Below are 20,190 nucleotides of genomic sequence, written 5' to 3' on the forward strand. Positions count from 1 at the left end.
TTTGGGGCTTTCTACAATTATTTTCCATTTTTGAGTGATATTGAATTCATTCTAGTAGTTGGGAAGTCCGACAAATTCTTCACAATCCGCTTTATTTTTTTATTTATTTGTTTATTTTTATTTTTTTTTCACCATTCAAAGTGAGGAGGATTGATTCATAGCCCATCCCCCACCTCAAAAATTGGGGCAATATACACCCCCATCCCCCGGGATTAACACCCGTGTGCGAAGGAATGTTTGAGAGATTCTAAAAGCAGATTTTAGAAGTAAAGATGTGTCAATGGCTTCAGAAGCTTCATGCACTAGCTGTTGCAATTAGAATTCTCAAGGGGTAATCATTGCTGCTTCTCAATCCATGTACTCTATGCTCATCATGATGTTGCTGTTAAATTTTCTTTGTGCTTCTAGCTCTTGCCTTGTAGTTAGTTGCCGGTGTCACTTTTTCGTCGGCATTGCTTCACATATATTATATATTTTCTGTTCATCGCAGCAATGAAAGTAGTTTTCGTACTTCTCGCTCTTGGGATAGCCTCCTGTGCTTGGGCGGCTGATACCCACAGGCGCATGCGCCGTGACCTGTTTACTGACTGGTTGTGGGGTTCGGACGATACCGGAAGCAAGAGCAACGAGGTAAATCAGCTGATCAGAGGAGTAGAATAATGAAGTGAATCCTGACTTTGCAGTCATGGAACGTTTCTCTCAGTGTTTGTTTATTTGAGAACAAGAAATACCAGATTTAAAATTGAAATTAATTTTACTTTTTATCGATTTAGAAAAAAAAATTGAATTTGAAAAGTAATTCTTTCTTTTTTTTGTCAGCCTCAAAATGAAAAAAGAGACTCAAACGATGTCGGTTGTTTTGATCCAGGTTTCGTTTTAGTGAACGTCTATTTTCCCTTTAAAGCAGCTCAATCTAGTACAGTGACAAGCAATACCTGGATGACTAGCCCTAGCCTGTAAATATTATGTGTACATACAGCCTCCTCTATGTCGCGGTATCGTGGCGTTTGTTTAGTGTTGTCCAGAAGGTGAAATTTACATGTGAGTTGCTTCATTTTTTCCTTTGTCGCTAGCGAAACCTCACAATCATCCATGGTTAACGTGGCGGACTCAAGTCAATTTTATTAAAATGGAAAATAGAATATGTTGTTAAGTTTTCGAAATTTTTCTGAATTAGATTTGCTCGATTTTTTTCGAATTGAAGTCCTTTTTTGCATTTTCAGTTGTCGTTTTCAAATCAAAAAAACAAATGTAGACCAAACGTAAACAATCTTTAGCCCTATTGGTTTTCTCACTAACGGTACTGCAATACCTGCGGGGGATTATTTCTCCGCAACTTGCCCATCTCTCGAACCTGAAGGAGAGGCGATGTGTACGTTTCTCCTTTGTAGTTATATATAAGTGACCGCTCGTACCTGGCATACGATTCTCATTTTTCCCTTTTTGGTTGTATATATTTTTCCTTTACACGCGTCGATTGGAACGTTACATGAGATAAAACAATTTTTACTGCCTTTCATAGATATTTAACGTTTTTTAATTTTCATTTATTTTTTCGTAGGATTTCAAGCCAAGTCCGACACCTGGGCCGGATCAGGAGAGGGATATCAACAGAACTCAGAAAAGTCGTAAGCTTTGCCGTTGCTAGAGTTTGAAACTTGAAGAAAAGTGTAGAAAAAAACAGACTGTAAGTGGCCAAGGGCACATTGGATAAATTAATGAGATACGGTCGGTCGCAATCGCCCCTGGTACGGCTAAGATTATAGGAAAATGTGGAGCCGACAATAAGATAATTTGGAGCTGAGAATATAAGTATAATGTGACATTTTTCCTGCTGTTCAAAGCTCTTTTAAAAAGTGAGTAAATCGGGTTTTTTCTTTTAAAAATTCTTTTAAATGATGGGTAAATGGGTTTTTGTTACTTTAATCATATAAGGTATAAATTTATCACGTTTTGAGCGTTCTCTGTATGCCAACCATGCACATTAGATGATGGATGTTTAGATAAAAATGTTCACACTGAAGGTTTTATAAGGTGTCCGAAAAGACAGGATTCAGATGTCATTTGGCAAAATAGTCAGAGCGACCGACAAAATTATATCCTGAGAAGAGTGCTTGCACCTCAGCCTTTTCAGACGTCTGGCCAGGTTTTGATTTTCGGTGTTATTTGAAGTTTGTGTCTTCTTAGATTTTGTAGGTCCGCCCCGGATCAAAACTGGGGGAGAGATGTCTTCACATCTCAGGGAATTGAACACTCTGAACACGACTTTCATTTTGTATCATTTAGGCTGCCATATTGAGGGGATATGGTACAACAAGCTTGGTTCGGAAGTGATCATTAACGCCACGTCGGAACCTGGCGTCCTGGTCGGTGAATACCGCACAGCAGTGGAGAGAAACCTCGGATCAGCTGGTAAGTAAAATAAATGGCAACAGGTGAAACACACAAAAGAAGAAAAACAAAAAGTTCTAGTGTAGCTATACCTGGGGTGATCACAGCACCGTATGGCTGCTGGTTGACGAGTCTGGATACCCGACCCGATACCAGATCTCGTTTAATCAAGGGTCCGTGTCCACGTGACCAAACTGGAAGAATCCTCCAGTTTCCGAATATGGCCAAAATATTCTGAACTTGTCCCGTCAACATTCGAATACCATCGTAGATGTTCGGGTATTTCCGGTCGTGTCTGTACACATAATAAGACATGCTTGTTGCCCACACGCAACTCAATGCTGCTCTCTAAGCATACTGCGATGTATCCGGGGCTTTCCTAGTGACCCTTGACATGTTGCGACGTTATCTAGTTATATCCGTGGATGATACCTGACCTAATATATTATCAAGAGTCGTCAGGGAATCTTTAGTCGGGGAATCAGACTACCTGGTGACTGACGGTACCCTCTGTTATTCACGCACGGATTCCATAATAAGCGACAAGACCATTCCATATTAGAAGTGCAGAATTATGTTATCACCATTTTCCATATGTTGAAATGTGATACGTCGGGGGAGTGCACTGAATTCTTTGGTGAAAGTCTGTTATCTTGGGAGACTGTCCGTGGTAATTTTGGAAAGGATAATTGCATTCAAATTACATGCAGATTGACCATTCGTCAAAATTTACTTGGCAGGGCAAGGGCCGTCCCGGTTGATTGGTCACACCTCCACCAACGGTGAGTACCCGACTTTTGGCATGACGGTGGTGTGGCGCAACGGCCAATCAGTGAGCAGCTGGACTGGGCAGTGCCACCTGTGTGACGGTGAGGAGACGCTTCACACCATGTGGATACTGACGTCACATGTGGACAGCTGCGACGACAAGTGGATGGCAAACAGGTAAATTAATAACCCAAAAGTAAATATTTTTAAATTAATGCTAGATTCAACAACCTCGTCCTCTTTGTGTTAGAGTGGCAGACAAACCCTAGCTTCTGCGCAGTCTATAGGCGCTGGACAACTGCACGATGTTAACCATCATTTACAAGAAGTTCAGGAACCCATCAGAGCAAATTACCCTCCCAGGGTCTCCTCGTCGCTAGCTTGGATGAAAGCAGGGTCCCTGCATGGGGACTAAGTTTGGGGATTGGATGCTAAGGGATAAGCCCATAGTTGAGGTATGGCGGACACAATAGGAAGGCACTATGTTGTGTTGGTAAAATCTTTTGCGTTTACTCCAAATTTACAAACTCTTAATTGAGTCTGCCATGTTCAAAGAGGCTGATGGAGTATTCATATTCCCTTCCATACAAATGACCAGGATCGGCCAGAACATATTCAAAAGATACGAACTGAAAGAAGGCCCGCGCCGAGAACACGACACCCACACCCCACGGGATTTTGCCCGCCGGAAGGAACGTCTGCAACGTCTGGAGGAGTTTAATTAAGAGCTTGACCTCTAACGATGACGTAATGTATGACCTCGCTCTGGTCAACCGAGAATAAAAAGAGAGCAGTAATTCTGTAGCATTTTTCATTAACTGTTCAATAAACAGCATTAAGGAAAAAAAGCTGTAATTTTTGGTCACAAATTTAATTTTTTCTTATTACCATGACACATTCTGTAGACCCCCGTTTTATAAAGGATATCTTGAAAGTGACTGTATGGTCTTTTTATTAAAAAAAATAATTTGTACTTTTACTTAAATCTTTATAAACGTATCGATTATTCAGGAAAGAAACACAGTCAGGAGATTGATCTTCGTTGGGAAAGAACTTGCATGTGGCATTGACATAAATTACACTTCGATGACAACACTGACACGTTCCACTTATATCTACTCTTTAACATGTTCTCTCTCTTTTTAAAAAAACCGAGAGGTGCCTTACTTTCCACTTGTTAATTTAGAGTGTATTTTGACATTCTTTGTTTCTGCTTTAATAATCCAGCTTTCGCCAAATATAAGCATGAATGATCGATTGACAGAAGGACTGAGGTATTTAAAAATGATTGTTGGTATTTGTAATTCTGCATAGTTGCAATCCTTTAATAGCACATTTGTTATACATTTGGCATCAAATTGCAAACCATTCGAGTTCCACGAAATAGGGCCATGGAAGCAGACACTATAAGTCAGGGCGTACACAGTAAAAAGAAAATGGATATCCTCCTGGAAATCTCTCAACGATTGTGTATTAACGATCGATACTTGCTGTTTTCATTCTAGCTTCATTTTGTCCCGCACTTGCAGGAATCTTTCCGGATCATTTGCACAGCAGTGATACTGGACATGACTGCTTTCCACAAGGATGAACTTGCCTGAATATGTATTGTCTTCATTTTCGGTGAATACGGGCGATTCACAATAGTGCGCCTCCAAGAGTTTGATACGCGTTGGCCAATTTCAACGCACGAAATTTGTCGACCCTTTCCAAACGCCCGTATTGTAATAAAATACCTATGGATATGTGATAAGAACGTTCAATTTTTTGCAATGTAGCTGCGTACTGCGTTGAGATGAATTCATGGCACGTGGTTGTTGACCCACCAATTGGCTGTGTTACTGCTGTCTGAAAATCGAATCTATATCCGGGTAGCTAGCCTTGCACGCGGCCCATAGCGTATCGCCTGGCATGAAGGCAAACTTGGCAAAGTATTCTTTGGTGAGTGTAAGAAGACCAGGAAACGAGAATCGAATGAGCTGGCTGTTAAAGTTTTAAAAGCAGTTTTGTGCCAACAAAAACCATGCTTGCGTGAGTGCACTATTGACTGTGTGCTTGGACTTACAAAAACATGCAAAACTGAAATCTTTGGTTTACAAAATACACGAATTTTTAGTTTTAACTAATGCGTATTACACCGCAACACCATCAGATCTTGAGCTATACTACTATACCCTGATATTTTGGAGGGCTTCCAGTGAGATCACCAGCTGTACTATTGCAGATTTGCGGTCTCTGCATACTCACGCAGCATCGTATGCTATCACTGAAATTTTCGCGACTCCGGCCATATTATTGCTACAGTCCCTCACAAAAAGTATACCTACGTTTACTTGGCCATGTTGTAGTTTGTGCAAAGATGACATATGGAAAAAATTCACCAAGTTTTTTCTTTCACTTTCCCTCTCACAGGAGAAGGTTTGCAATGCTTCGTTGCGTTTGCCAATTTATCGTCATTTTAGTGAAACAAACATTTTTTTTCTCAGCACATTTTTGAAATAGCTATTACTCGACACCACCTGTGTGGGAATAGACACACGTGCTCTTATAGATGGTATTTTCTCACTCTATTTTGGCTTTAGCTTCTAACTTTGCCAGTCATTTTGTTTATCTTCACGTCACTCTTAAGAGACAAACTTACAAATTCCAGAGGGAGAACTGCGCTCAGTTTTTCGTCATCATCTGCACCCCGGATACTAATTATAATGCCCGTCGATTTCGAATACAGTGTTTTTTCTCATTGGTTGAAACCTTTTGCACTTTTATCAAGGAGTACCAGGTGCTAGTTCATCGTTAGTGCTGGGCACCCTAGATCTAGAAATTGGGTTGGTATTCTCAGCTATCTGCAGTGAGCGTTCCATGGGCCTGGGGAGGGTAGAGTACGCGGGAGGCGCACCGGGCAATGGTCCAGCGGTGCCCGGCGGGGCCTCGCTGCGATACTCGCCGTCCACGGTGAAGAGCGGCGGGCCACCCAATGGGTGCAGAGGCATCGGCGAACCCACGGCGACCTCGTAGCTCCCAGGCAAGTCCTCGTTCTCCCCATGGAGGCGCATGTGATCGAGATTGACAGCCAGGCTTGGTGGGGCTCCTGTGAGGGACTGGCTGGCTCTCTCCGAGCGGCGGACGCTGCCCTGGTTTCGCTTTGAGCGCATCCTCTTGGCCATTACGGCCAGCACAACAAAGATCATGACCGCAATTAGTACAGCGGCCAAAACGCTAACAATAACAATAACGACAATACTTCCTGATCCAGACGGTGGTGCCGAGGTAGTCGCTGTAAAAAAACCACATCCATCAAACCGCATGAAGATCGTACATACTAGCCAGATTTTCATGACTGGCGCCCTCAATCCTTGTGGACATCGCTTGTTCAATACAAGGTAGTCATCTCCACAATGATACTCCTTGCGAGGAGTTTAAGGAGCTAGAGTTTAATGATAAATATTAAAATTTATGGGTCTTTCTAGATTTGACTATTATAAAGCGGCACCTAGCTTTGTTGTTGGCGGTATTTCTGGGTATACCCTAAAGCATGTTCCTGATTGTATTAAATCATCTTCCAATCATGGAACATCTGTCATTTGACTGAAAATTTAAGGAGCTACTGTTGTTGGGGAAAACTAACAACAGTTGAATTTATCGAAAATTTCTGAAAGAGCTGGCACATACCCATGCAATTTGCCGCGGTTTCCTCACTGTTCCCCGGGCAGTTTTGCCGACCGTCGCACAGCAACCTGGGATCGATGCAGAACGGTTCGCTGCGGCTACCTCCAACGTCACAGACGAAACACTCATCGTCTAAATCGTTTGAAATCATTGAAAAGGGTTCCCAAATATCAAGTTCCCGTTCAATTGCAGAATTCACCAACTGCAAGAGTTTTATTTGTTCGATGACAAATTAACCAAATTTTGATAGATTTTGTTCACAAATATAAAAAATCACATCGTTCATCTGTAATGATGGAGAAAACAGTTTTTTGTTGAACTGTGAAATCATCGCGTAACTTTTTCTGCAGGGTAGACATATAGGAGTTGTAAATGTACTATGCTTGGACGAACAAAGGCCTATTCTGTCTATTTTTATATGCACAGGGTGTCTAACTTTATACGGCATTTTGTTAATATCCGATTAGTTGGTCATTAAAGGGTTTGTTAATTTTCATGTTTGAAGACTTGGGGAAATTTTAGGCACCATATGTGCTGCGAAGAGGAATAAGCTATTCGCGAGTTAAATTTGAATAAAATCTGGTACACTGAGTTATCTGACTCCACATTAACATAACGATATGAATTCCCTAGACTAAAGACACTGTTGCTATACCTCGTAATTCGGAGCAAGCTTTTGCATAGCGACCACCATCTCTGGAGTGGACTGGTTCCTTTGTGGCCTCCTCATCCATACCATGAGAACAGTGTATTGTTGCAAGGCGTCTCTCATGTAACTAAGCAAAAGCTTGCCCCAGATCACGGGGTATAGCAACAGTGGTTTTAGTAAGGAGAATTCAAGTTGTTGTGTTCACGTGAATTTAAAGAACTCAATGTACCAGATTTGGGTCAAGTTAACTTGCAAAAGGCTTATTGCCTTTAGCTATATTTTGTGCTAGATGTTGAGTCATTATGTATGATCCAGATTTAACCCGGATCCCCGGCTTGACACAAACAATATCGAGAAGTTGGGATTTCGAAATAAACCCTACCCGGTGTCGTCTTGAAGGATTCGTAGCTCAAGTTAAATGTGTTCTCGATCGTTGTGGGGATCGATTCAAGGAGCAGATACACTCGATTATCGAGAGACTCGACAGACTGGCTTGGCTTGGTGTAACCGCAGAGGCCGTTGGGGAAGGACGGCAACAGGGAGGTGGCTGCTCCCGAGGCCTCGCCACCGAGAATCTTCAGCCGATTGCCGTCGCACGTGTTGAGGTTCGGGCTGACGAGGTGGAGGCGAGTGATGGTCAGGCTCAGCCGGGTGCCCGGCGGAGAGATCAGGGTCAGGCTGCAGTTGAGCCCCGCCGCGTTGGCGGGGATGACGGACGAGATCGCTCCGGACACGGTGTCCCCGACCACGTCCCCACATCCGTATTCCTTATTTCGTTCCCGCCTGTCCATATATGCTGGCCGTGTCGGTGGACAAAAAAACAAAGGGTCAGCAATTGTAAATCTGCCAGGAACATTATGAAAGCATTCTGAGAATTTAGATTCAGATTTTCATCAAGATTTTGTCGAAATCACAAATCGGCCCAAAATGATCTAAGATAGACACAGTCTGCATTCGCGCTCACTGGATTTCTAGGACTGAACATATTAACTCGGTGCTTTTTTGTTGCAGATCTGTGTGCAAAAATGTAACATTTTCCTCCGAGATCGGTGTGTATACATGTGTACACCATTATGAACAACGTATGAAGGCAAAACTTGCACCTTCTCTTGCAGATTGATGATATACAGAATTCCACTCACCTGTTATATGGTGGTTTTGTGCAGTCGCCACATTAACAGTCGTACTCATTGTGATATAAACACAACAAATAACGAAGAACGCCTCATTTAGCCAATTCATAATGAATCTCTCTGAATTAAAAAGGGGTTATTCAAGCGTCAGTGTAAAGCTGGTACCAGCAATCCTGCTGGGAACGTGAAACTTGACAGAGCGTAATTCCAGAAGCGGCGTCCCCTCAATTGTCAACTTCAATTTCTGATTCCAACTCGCATACGTGAAATCTGGCCGAGAACCACTTGCCCTCCTCAAGGGATGAAGCAGCCTTCGACGAAAATCCAGGGCTTTGACTGGGCAGGTGCGGCACATGTACAGGACTTCCTGGTCTTTAGTATACGTTGAATGCCTCCAAAAGTAATCTACATGTATCTTGCACCCGACGTGTTTCGTTGACTCATTAAGGCATTTGTCCTTCCGCGTAATGGCAGCGCCCACGAAGTCCTGCGCGAAGTGTTCAACAGTTTGTTCAATCGAATTGGTTGGCGTATGACGCAGTGTTACTTAGTGGGCCGTGTAAAGAAACCCCAACCGAGACCATTATTCATGACGCTATATTTGGTCATTTTTTTTCCAAACGCAAATTGTTAGACCTTGAAAGGGAAACACCTTGTCTGAAATAACATAACAGAACACGTCACTCCGAAGCAATTGGAACAAGATAAAATTTCATGCCCAAAACAAGTTGGCGGGTTTTAGGGCGTGCCCTTCTTTGACAAACTCAAACCAAAATCTGATCTTATTCATTATGTGCTTTAGCCAAGTCATTGTATTAATCAAATAAAACAATGAAGACTACGATATTATGAAAGAAGTAAGATCCCGAATTACCTTAATATAATTTAAGTCAAATTTGTTTTGCACACGAAACAGTCGTCGGTTTTCACTGCCACAATGAAATCAGTCACCTGTAAATTTAGTCACCAGACCAACAATACCATAATCGTTTGAATAATAACGTTTTGTATTCTTCAGATGAATCGCACAGTTTGCACACCACGGGTTGGTCTATGCGTGGAAGTGTGGGAAAATCTAGTATACTGAATATTCCTGAGAGTAAAAACACTTCGGAAAGTTTGTATTTAAATTTTTTGAAATTTCCCAAACATTATTCGGTATTCCATTAGGTTTAACTAGCAAGTCTCAGTATGTCGAACTAACATGCCTTACATTGCCCAGAAAAACAAGGGCAAAATTTTAATAAAAATGGACACAAATATATATATGGTGTATAATTTCCTTCTGAAATTATCGAACACGAGTCTCGTGAGAAAGAAATAGGATTTTCCACTTTGTTCACAAACATGTATAATATATCAGTGTCCCAGACGTATACAGATGAGTCTCCCAACGTAGATAGTGCATTTACAATATAACTGGCACATTTTCTTTGTCAGTGCCCATTAAGTGAGAAATTTGGACTCACTGAAGTGTTGCGTGTAACTCTCTCAGTGGAAACATCTGGAATCACAAAGGGATTGTATCGGAATATATTGTATGGTAGACATATGAAGCTCAGGAGGAACATCAACCGATTATATCCCTGGTTTTTGAAGACTCATCAGAACCATTTATCAGCACAGATAGAGAAAAACTTTGGGAGATGTACATGGCCGATTGTGCGCCCGAAGACAGTGTACTCGAAACCGTCGTGCAGCAGTCGCAATTCTGATATTAAGTCCAAAGAGTCCGCAGAGGTCCACACCATGTATGCCACGCCCGCATACTTTTTTGTGGTGAGCAAAAAAATCAAAGCGGATTGTGAAGAATTTGTCGGACTAGCCAACGACTGAAATGTATTCAGTATCACAAAAAATGGAAAACAATTTGAAAAGCCATAAATATGCCATTCTGATGTCAGATTCTGCATGAATGTAATACATGTTACATATTTACATTTATACATTATGAACGTCGCCCCTTATAAAGTGTCCTATGGTGTCAGTCTCCCTCCCTGGTTTTCAAATTTCACTGGCCGGGCAAGTCATCCCCTCCCCCCCAAAAAAAATCCCCATCCCCATCTCGCCAATTTCCGGCACAAATTTACACCACTGCGTAGTTGTGGGGAGGGTTAGTTCAGTTTGCCACTAAATGGGATAAACCCAATTCTTACATTCCCATATGATGGTCTACTAGATCCGCTCCTTCAATTTAAGAACCTGAAGATGCCCACTTCCTGTTTTCTTTCAATATTTTGCATATCCACAATTGCGTAGACAGAAAACAAGCGAGAAGTAGAGCCTAGCCCCCCATCCTGCAGAAATATACACCCCGACGAAAATTGTCCCTAATGTTATATACGGAAAGTATTGAGTCCGTGGAAAATCTGGATAAGTTATTATTTATCTTTTTTATCGGAGGCAAATAATCCAGTCTAGCTCTGCACAGCCGTGACCCTTTCGATGCCATTTGAATGTCCTGAAATATTGTTGTTGGTTTGTCCACACTTGGGGTTTAGCGTCACATTTCCGATAATTTCAGGAAACTTTTGAAGATTTCAGGTCTGTTTTCGCACGACTGTAATTTTGTCTCAGTGTTATGGGCTCCTGGCTGGACCAAGAGAAGGTACGATTTTCCTACCAACGGCGGCTCCTTGGTACCGTAGGAACTTCACTTCGCTGCACTCAACAAAACTAGCTTCCGACCAGCATGGCTCTTTTCAATCGATGAAGGGGTGCTCCTGCTTAAGGCCGATAATGGGAATAAATACATCTCTCTCAGCGGACAATAAGCTGGTTCCGATGAGAAACGTTGACGTTTCTAAACACTAAACTCTGATACATGCTGTCTAAGCACTTGATGGAAACAATGCTTCTTTATTAAAAACTGAAAACATCTAAATTCATCGCTTGCTACAGCCCTTGCTACAGTCTAACGCTGAGTACTCTAGGTCTCGAAAGTGTCATGATTTTTTCTGTAATTGCCAACACAAACACACACTGCAGTATTATTATGGAGAAAAGAGTTCTGTGACAGTTGGTGGCAAGATATCAAACTGATGAGGTTGAGTTTACATGTACACTAAAATGCTATATATCCGACCGTCGGTATCTGAATGATTAGTGTTGACAGGGGCTGTGTTCCAACTTTGCATCATCTCCACCACTAACCTCGACAACTACATCCTAGGTGCATTTGCTCAGTCTGCTTGATCCGAAAGTCAGTGTGCACTCTCTGGATAAACACTGGTATCAAAATTGACAAAAATTTCAATTTATAATGAACACTTTTTGACGAAAGATAGCCTTAATCCTTGAATAAATACAATTCGTTTCCAATCTAAAAGACACAGTGGTACAAAACAAAACAAAATGGCGTTAGTTAATGTTTACATTAGTTCACCACCGCAGCCTCTCCCAAAAGGATTTGAAAACTAACATTGCTGTGGGAGTCAGGTTGGCAGAGTGGTTCTTTCCTCGCCTTCCACCTCTGTGGTCTTATTTCGAATCCCGGCTCAGTCCACATGTGGATTGGGTTTTCAGTCCCTGCCTGATTTCGTGGGTTGTAACCAGAATATTCCTCTGGGTTTTTCCTCCCACCTCTAAAACTGTAACTGCTTCTCATTGTCTCCTCTCTACAGGTTTCATCAGGCTTGAAAGCTACAGCGCCTAGGGCACTTTTGTGGAATCCTTGGTGTCATTACCAGCAATAATTAATAATAGTAAAACCCCACTGATATACTGTTAGTCTATTTTCTTGTTTTTTCTGCATTAAAAATAGTTCCCTGAATCGGGAAGTGTCTGGCACAATCTCGCGTGAGAGCCTCTACCGTCCAGTTCCGTAGTTAGCCCCGCCTGCCTTGACAAGCCGATCCTTGACACCGTCCTCTTGCAGATCGTGGCGATCGTCCGCCAAAACTTCGACTCCGAAATTCTGATATTTCAATAGCAAATAAAGAAAAGCACACAATGAAAGAGAGGTGAAATGCCAAATTCGCATCTTTTGTTGATAACTTTTGCTGTCGTGGAGAAAACAGAGCTTGCTTGTTTGACGTAACTTTTTCCCACTCCTAAACTGGGAACGACGTGCATATTTAGGTCCTTCTTTGCTGTCCTTTTCGACGCACTGTGTAGTGTTAAGACTCTCCCTCAAAACAGCTTGTTTTTCTTCTTTTTTTATTTAAACTTTAACCCTCAGAGTTTTGCGGGCACGATTTCTTAACAACTCCTCGATTTTTCTTCTGTTTGGAAGACAGGCTTTACAAAATTCCCCATTTCATGTGACATTGAACAATAATGTGAAAAGGTCATCTCTCCAAGCGCTCTGGATTTATGTATCAAGGAAGTCAATGATACCATGTATGTGACTTTCTTGACATCATGTTGCATATGTTTTGAGTAACTTCTTGAAACCACTGCACCGGGAAGTACTGTATACATGGTTATCTGATGCGACAGGAAAGTAGTGTGTGACCTTCAGAAAAACTAGTTCATCGCTATTTTCTACTTTCAATGCAGTAAAGTAGAGGATGGAAGTGCGCATATCCTACTTCCGTCTTCCTGTACGTATTGACAACTGTACATGCCGCTATTTAGACAGTAAGAATAGGAGCGATCACCAACAACTCGTTACCATACAGCAGCAGCGTAGGGATCATGTAATAATAAACCAAGCCAGATTGAACTGACCGCACAGCTGGTTCTATATTCTGAAATACATTATTACGGTCTATATACCTCCAGTGTTTCCAGGACTAAAATAAACGATGTCAATTGAAGTTGACGAGTGTCAATTAGACTGATGGTCATACACTCTAAAAACTCGTTGGTCAGACTGACCCAGAATTGGGTCCAATTCGGCGTGACCCTTTTCTGGGTCAAAATATGACCCCCTTTCGGGTCATATTTGACCCTCTGTGGGTCATATTTGACCCTTTCTGGGTCATAATTTGAACCGGACAAGGGTCAAGGCGAATGGGACAGAATTCTGGGTCAATCTGACCTGGGAGTTTTTAGAGTGTGCGACCAGCCGCTGTCTGATGGAGTAACCACTCGATCAACAAGCAGCTATTTTACTTTTACTCTGTAATGAACTTTCATTGACAGAAATGAAAACTGATAGGGATTTCGCCCTTCATGAACGTAATGTTAATCTATGGAAAGGGTCCTCTGGTGAGACTGGAACACACGACCTCCTATAGTACCAGCGTCAATAACCCGGATAAGCTTCAACTTTTTTCAAAATCACATTAAGTGGAGGAAGTTAACGTAAAATTTCTACAGTGTGCTAACCATTTCAAACAAAAATGAACGAGACACTTTACTTTATGATTGACTAATTGTGAGTAAAGAGCAAAGCAGAGATATCGAATGTGTGGCTTACGGTGAAAATGTCCTTTATGAACGCCTTGTCGGTGCTTACTCGGGCCCTCTGGAGAGAGGATACGGCTGGCCCTATCCACGTGATGAAAGCAAACTTGGCTCGCTTACTCATCTCGTCGCCCGTTTCGTACCGTACGAAACCATATATCCGTTCGTCGTCTGAGTCGAAGCACGCACGGATATGAAAGGAAACACCATGTTAAAATATAAACAGAGGGCTTCTACTCCTAAAGACCAGTAAAATCTGCAGTGGATCCAGAGGAACGTGAACCCCCCCCCCCAACTATTCTTCCTTCTCTGGGCGGAGTATACGTCTCCCCCCCCCGCCCCGCCCCATTTCCTTTGCTCTCACGGTTTTTTTTTTTTACAACTTGTTAAGATAGAAATTTCCACCCAGAGAAGAATGGTGGGGTTTCACCCCATTCTGGGGGCTCCCTTTCGTAAATACTCGGACCAGCTGCGACCCCGCCCTGTTTTGGATCTGCTATACTCGAATCCAGTTAATCCTAGTGCTGGATCAACAGATCAGCCGGGAACTTCCTAGTGTGGCGTATTAAGGTGAAAGTGTTAAAGACATGGCCCATTCGAGCATTCCTGAGCCACAATCTTCGAGTGGGGTGGGTGGTTTGCAGGGCTAATGGGGTGTACCCCCCCCCCTTCAGCATGCAATGGTTCTGTTCCCTTGCATTGTAACCAGTGACAGAGGATGTTGCCCACGTGCATTTATTCAGAAGTAGGCCCACATTATTTTCAACCATCCTACCTTGCATTAATTCCAGAAACTCCTGATAGTCCACGCCGGTTGCTGTTATGTCGATGAGTTTGCCATTGTCTGGGTACCCAGCAACGCACCTGTGGGATGTGTTGAGGAAGAATGTTGAGTTGTCTTTGCAACAGTCTATGTAAGCAGCGGTTGTCACGGCATCATCAGCACACAGACTTGAGACTTAACTGTGTTCTGATAGACTACTGTTGCCCTTTGGCTGCCGAGATCACCTGTATCGATGGGCAAAGCTCACAAGCGAACAAATTAATTAAAGTACTTCCATCCATGCCAAAGGTCAACAGTTTGATCGCAGGCCAATAAATTCTCTGCCATTCGGAGCATGTTGGCTCACAAACTCGGTGGAGTGTTGCAAAACCGCAGGGCTGAACAGGTTGAATTAGAATGCAAGTTCGTAAATGGATTAATTGGTAAAACTTAGACCAAACGGGGCCCTCACAGGTAAGGCCGGGGGCTCCATTTCTACTGGCTGCTGCAATATGACAGAACTATTTTCAGGGGTGAATATTTTGGGCTGAAGATTTCTCCACAAAGTGGTCCATTTATCACCAAAAACTGGACAAAAATTTAGTAAATAAGCTTTGCTTTAGTCCTTAAACACCATGGACAGTTATATGTTTTAGGGATTTTTAAATTGATTGTATTTATAAATATACAAAGGGCGAATCCGGGGGCATGGGGACGCACACCCCCATTTTCACCAAATAAATAAATGATAAAACCCTGAATCTGCCCCTGGCAATTACTTTATCGTAGCAGCTGTGAACGTCCCAATTATTTGACCTACCCCAAGTATTGTTGGGACCATCAAAGCCATAGTTGGTGTGCGACTTTAGTTGGTGCATTTTTTCCAGCGATGAGCTTTCAGTGTTTTCATGGTAATACCTTTCAGTTATTTTGACACCAACGAAACGCCCATTTTTTCCCGTAAGTCAGCCAAAAGTCTATTCTCCAATTGACGCGCTCGTTGCACACACGCGAGGTTGACACGCGTGAGGCCGTGCATGAACGTCAAATGACCGTATCAAAAAACTGTATCTGGATTTAATTGAACTAAATTGTTGTAACTTCACAGGTGGACTTATGACGAGTGTGTGTGTACATTCATGCCAAGTATTACAAAAATTGAACATGTGAAAGTGAAGAGAGGCGGAATCTGCCCCCCCCCCCATGTAAAATGGTCTTTAAATAATCTGGTCACTTTTTGGGTTAAGGCCAATTTCCCTTATGTTTCCATCGCTGTTCAATTGTTGATTGCTTGGTTGAAGACCTGGTGGTTCCAAGTGCATTTACCAATAGAAGACAGTTATATTAATATCCAGTACTTCGGGATGACCCCAATAGCATTCACCCCACATTATCTGTTTTGGATTAATCGTTTGGCCTTGAATGGGACTGGAATGGTTAATAAGGGGCTCATCATTAAAGTTTACAAGCGAGCGTTCAACTAGACACAACCAAGTTGTTCAAATTAGCCGACATTTGTCCCGCAGGCTTGAACGCCCGGTGTACACTCAGGTGTCTGTGCGCGTTCTCTTCGACATCATTTTAAGAACCATTTCAACACAATGAAAGGATGACACTCAGATTGATCAGCATTCAGATGACACTGCGTAGACTGATGCCTATCCTTTGAAAGTCGAAAGTATACCAGACAGTGTTGTAGGAATTGTGAAAGGATTGGTTGCCATTCTTTCACAGTCCTTTCACAATTCCTGTCACAAGACCCGCGATAAGTAAAGACAAGCACGCTTTCGCCACAGTTCATTTCGAATAACTTCGTGATAACTTGGCGTAACACCGTTAGGGTATACAAGACTGCGAGTCTACAAGAGCATATATACCAGAAGCCTTGTTTCTTATTTCATCAACTTTATGATTATACAAAAAACAATACAATTTGATGAATGATTCACAGAGTTTTAATTTCTGTTCTCGGAAAGCAAGACAACTACATGTATTACACATCGGCGCAAATAACCTTAGTCAACAGCAACTCCTAATTCCTCGCCTACTTTGGGTGTTGTATATCCCTCTTCTGTCTTTGCCATGATTTCCTCCAATCGTTAAGAAATTTGCCATCATTTTTACAGGACCCCGGCTTCGGCTCGTTGTCGTTCAGAAGGATGCTTATATACGTCCATTGTAAGAAGGCAACACGGAATCACAGGCTAACTTAAGCGGCAAAGTGCTGTCGGCCAGCTACAATAACATTCACCCATTAGTTCATATACATGTACGGTATACACTACTCACAAGAATAAATGATGAAACTTCTACTCATGGATGTTCCTCTTACCATCTTGTCTCGGATTTATCGTCCCTCACATCTTGGTAGGCCTCATATAGCTTCTCCCTCGCCTCTGGGGTGAAAGGTTTCGCCATATTTTAGCTGTTCTTCAAAGCTTCGACTCTGATTTCCCTCACGACGGATATCTACCTGCAGTTACTCCCTCCAGCCTTGGTTTTAGAATCCCAGGGGACAGGCAAGCGGCCGGTCTACACGTGTAGCTATATGAACACCCGTTTCATTGAAGAACTTGAATATAATGCCAGGCAGGATGCCAGGTACCGGAAGTCAGGTTCCGGCCGCCAGTTTCCTGGCTGAACACCTACTAGATAAAATGTTGGGCCAGACTCTACCGGCAAATAATGCCACTCCCACCGGTGCTGTGTGCACAGCCTGATAGCACTTGTCGATTGCATATTAAATCAATATATAGACGGGTAGGGTACTTAACTAGGGACGAGTTATCAAACATTAACGTAATTCAACATGGCATTTTAATCCCTCTTTCAGGGAGGGGTTGTGTAAGTAAGTTCAGTCAAAATAATAACAGTGATTTGATATAATAAATGTCATATCTCAACGATATATTGTACAGGTTGATCCGTATCCCTGCGCGATTTCCGTGCACAAAGTACCCCTCTCACTGGTGAAAAACCTTAATGTAAAGCCGACCGCCCTGCAAGTCAGCGAGCGACAACCACTTTGTCAACCAACGGTCGATTAAGCTTGGGTACTCAGAAAAATTCGACAAGTCGTCGTCGGTCGAACTCGCCGTAGTTCAGACCTTCAAATTTTTCGGGGTTGGAACAACGGAGGGAACAGCCAAGAGGGAGCTGGAGCTGTGTAAACATGCCGGCCAGTGGTGTCGGTCGGTCCAAGTGGCCGTTAGGGGACACAACGCCCTCTCTCCTTTTTGCATAGCTTATAAATCGTTTGTGAGGTGTCTATGGGAACTACACTCTCGCTCACTTGTATTTTCTACAGGCATTTGCGTCCGAGAGTCTCTGAGAGTCCAAGAAGATACATGGGCGTAAATCCTGGTTGATGGGGGACATTTTTGTTGTTTCTTTTGGGGGGGAATGGGCTATTGAATCCCCCCACACACACACTCACCCACTTTTGTGGTGAGCAAAGAAATTAAAGCGGATTGTGAAGAATTTTTCAGACTTTCCAAAGATTAAAATGTATTCGGTATCATATAAAAAGAGAAAACAATTTGAAAAGGCCATAAATATGCCATTCTAAAGTCAAATTCTACGACTGTAATATTACAAATGTAGGACATCGCGCCCTTTATAGTGTCATATGGTGTCAGTCCCCTCCCCCTGCATTTCCATGGCCAGGCAAGTCATCCCCCCACACTCACACACAAATCCCCACCCCCACCCCAATTTCCGGCACAAATTTACGCCACTGAAGATACATGTATATCCTGCAGCATTATTGGGACGTGAGTTCACCCAAGCGTCCCGTTCCCCAATGCCACCTGTCACACAAAGAATGACAGCCGCGTCCTCCATTTCAATATACCGCATTGCAGAAGGTGATTTTAGGGTAACGAAAAAACTCTAATTAAAAATGGAATGATGATATCCGGACAAAATGTTCACACTTATTCCACAATTTTGGCGCCACATTTCAGCGAAACGTGAAATGTTCCACACTGATTGTTGAAAAATGCGGATTTGACATTGATTGTGAATAGGAGTAGGGTGCTCATTCGGTAGTGTGATTTCGAGAGAAAAATCCGAAGGAGTGTAGAAACAGTGTCCCTACGCTCATAGTGATATGTAGTTTCCATAAAATCCACCATACAAATCCACAGCTGCGACTGCACAGGCAGAATCCGACCCAAACTGAGCGAATTACGTCATTTCCTTCAATTCCTGTTATTTCATGTTATTTCACCCGTCCATTGTTGATTTGGGATTTCTGATGTTTCCAACACTCAATAAATGTTGTAGATTTAATAAAAAAATTAAAATGAATCTAAAACAAAGATCATCTGTGATCGCACCCTGAGATCACATTTAATACGTAGGGCCTACTCGTTTTGCTTGAGAACAAAGAAGACCATAGAAAGGTTACTCTTTCCTGGATACATGTACATGGACTGATTCAAAATACACAGACATTAACATCGTCGAAGCCTTTTGCCACTTCGTCCCTGGGATCAGAAGAAAATAAAAGAAACATATGCCAAAGAATAACTTGAGTGAATATCTTGCACATATGCCCATTACTTTCCTCCATTCAGCCAAGGTACGTATCCGAGGTTGGTAATGAGTTTCGCGCGTCGTTCGCTTGGCGCTAAAAAAAAAGTGCAGCGCGGTCTATAATTCACACCTCGTTTGGCACCATCTGTGCGTGCAGAGACCATATTGGCTCTCATTCACCCAATCTCCCCCTCGCATCCTCTGAAAGGAGGCCAGATTGATTCTTCGGTACGAGTGGAAAATTTTTTGAAAAGTGGGAAGGAGTAAGGAGGTATCTGACACTTCCTCTAATGAAACGTAGAAGTCTTGCTTCTTTGTTTCAAAGAAATTCTATTGGCTCGGCTTGAGAAGAAAAAAAAGGTACCAGTCTTTATGGTTATGAAAATGAGGTGATCAGTCTTCCATGACAAATATATTCTAAATTATAACCATCATTTTAAGATCACACTGCAAGTAAAAGTTATTTTAGGGGATTTGAGAACTCCGAAGAGTTACAACAGTAATATTAAACTACTGTCAGTTATTAAAAGCATTTTTCGTCTGTTAAAAATAGCTTGTTAAAAAACGGGGGGGGTCTTTGGTGATTTCTGCCACAGGTAGCAGTCATGATCGCTCAGGTGGTCATCAGCTGGGTGAAAAATCTCAAAGAGCCAGCGAATAACTAGAATCATTGGGCATTACTAGCCAGCTGGCCATTTCAGATTGTGTTCATCTCGACCATGGATTTTACTGTATACCCTAGGGCTAAATGTCCGGGGGGATACCCAGGGGTGCACACATTTTTCAAAGGGGGCACCACAAGAAACAAGCTGCAGCTTCATTTCAACGGAAATTATTCACAGATTTCAAATGGGGGGATGCAGCCGAAGGGGGCATGGACATCTGCTTGGTTGTGGTACGTTGTACCAGTGGACTCTTTCTGGGAAGAA

The 20,190-nt window shown here is 42.6% G+C and overlaps 3 protein-coding genes across 3 annotated transcripts; 1 reads left to right on the forward strand and 2 right to left on the reverse strand.

Moving 5' to 3' along the window:
- Nucleotides 1-492: 492 nt before the first annotated feature.
- LOC110986106 (avidin-like) lies at nucleotides 493-4,425 on the forward strand. The gene is made up of 5 exons (XM_022247748.2): nucleotides 493-630; nucleotides 1,562-1,628; nucleotides 2,287-2,412; nucleotides 3,132-3,336; nucleotides 3,758-4,425. The coding sequence occupies exons 1-5, from the start codon at nucleotides 493-495 to the stop codon at nucleotides 3,882-3,884; spliced, it is 663 nt and encodes a 220-aa protein (XP_022103440.2). The 3' UTR covers nucleotides 3,885-4,425.
- Nucleotides 4,117-9,242, reverse strand: LOC110986100 (uncharacterized). The gene is made up of 4 exons (XM_022247740.2): nucleotides 8,617-9,242; nucleotides 7,857-8,270; nucleotides 6,829-6,957; nucleotides 4,117-6,433 (listed from the first exon to the last, which is right to left on the reverse strand). Exons 1-4 carry the CDS (start codon nucleotides 8,714-8,716, stop codon nucleotides 5,925-5,927), a joined length of 1,152 nt encoding a protein of 383 aa, XP_022103432.2. The 5' UTR covers nucleotides 8,717-9,242; the 3' UTR covers nucleotides 4,117-5,924.
- A 2,195-nt stretch (nucleotides 9,243-11,437) lies between these two features.
- LOC110986080 (coactosin-like protein) lies at nucleotides 11,438-17,306 on the reverse strand. Its single transcript, XM_022247695.2, has 4 exons — nucleotides 17,055-17,306; nucleotides 14,735-14,823; nucleotides 13,973-14,130; nucleotides 11,438-12,523 (listed from the first exon to the last, which is right to left on the reverse strand). Exons 1-4 carry the CDS (start codon nucleotides 17,138-17,140, stop codon nucleotides 12,416-12,418), a joined length of 441 nt encoding a protein of 146 aa, XP_022103387.1. The 5' UTR covers nucleotides 17,141-17,306; the 3' UTR covers nucleotides 11,438-12,415.
- Between the last annotated feature and the right edge of the window lie 2,884 nt (nucleotides 17,307-20,190).

This window comes from Acanthaster planci, linkage group LG06, assembly GCF_054643075.1.
Source record: "Acanthaster planci isolate LZ-2023a linkage group LG06, COTS_SCS, whole genome shotgun sequence".
NCBI lineage: Eukaryota > Metazoa > Echinodermata > Asteroidea > Valvatida > Acanthasteridae > Acanthaster > Acanthaster planci.

Coding starts and splice junctions, on each gene's coding strand:
- LOC110986106 (XM_022247748.2), top strand. CDS start 493: ATGAAAGTAGTTTTCGTACTTCTCGCTCTTGGGATAGCCTCCTGTGCT. Junction 1,629..2,286: donor CAACAGAACTCAGAAAAGTC/GTAAGCTTTGCC, acceptor TGTATCATTTAG/GCTGCCATATTGAGGGGATA. Junction 2,413..3,131: donor GAGAAACCTCGGATCAGCTG/GTAAGTAAAATA, acceptor TTTACTTGGCAG/GGCAAGGGCCGTCCCGGTTG.
- LOC110986100 (XM_022247740.2), bottom strand. CDS start 8,716: ATGAATTGGCTAAATGAGGCGTTCTTCGTTATTTGTTGTGTTTATATC. Junction 6,958..7,856: donor ATCCTTCAAGACGACACCGG/GTAGGGTTTATT, acceptor CAAACGATTTAG/ACGATGAGTGTTTCGTCTGT. Junction 6,434..6,828: donor AACCGCGGCAAATTGCATGG/GTATGTGCCAGC, acceptor GTTTTTTTACAG/CGACTACCTCGGCACCACCG.
- LOC110986080 (XM_022247695.2), bottom strand. CDS start 17,140: ATGGCGAAACCTTTCACCCCAGAGGCGAGGGAGAAGCTATATGAGGCC. Junction 14,131..14,734: donor GTTTCTGGAATTAATGCAAG/GTAGGATGGTTG, acceptor GCTTCGACTCAG/ACGACGAACGGATATATGGT. Junction 12,524..13,972: donor TCATAAAGGACATTTTCACC/GTAAGCCACACA, acceptor TTGAAATATCAG/AATTTCGGAGTCGAAGTTTT.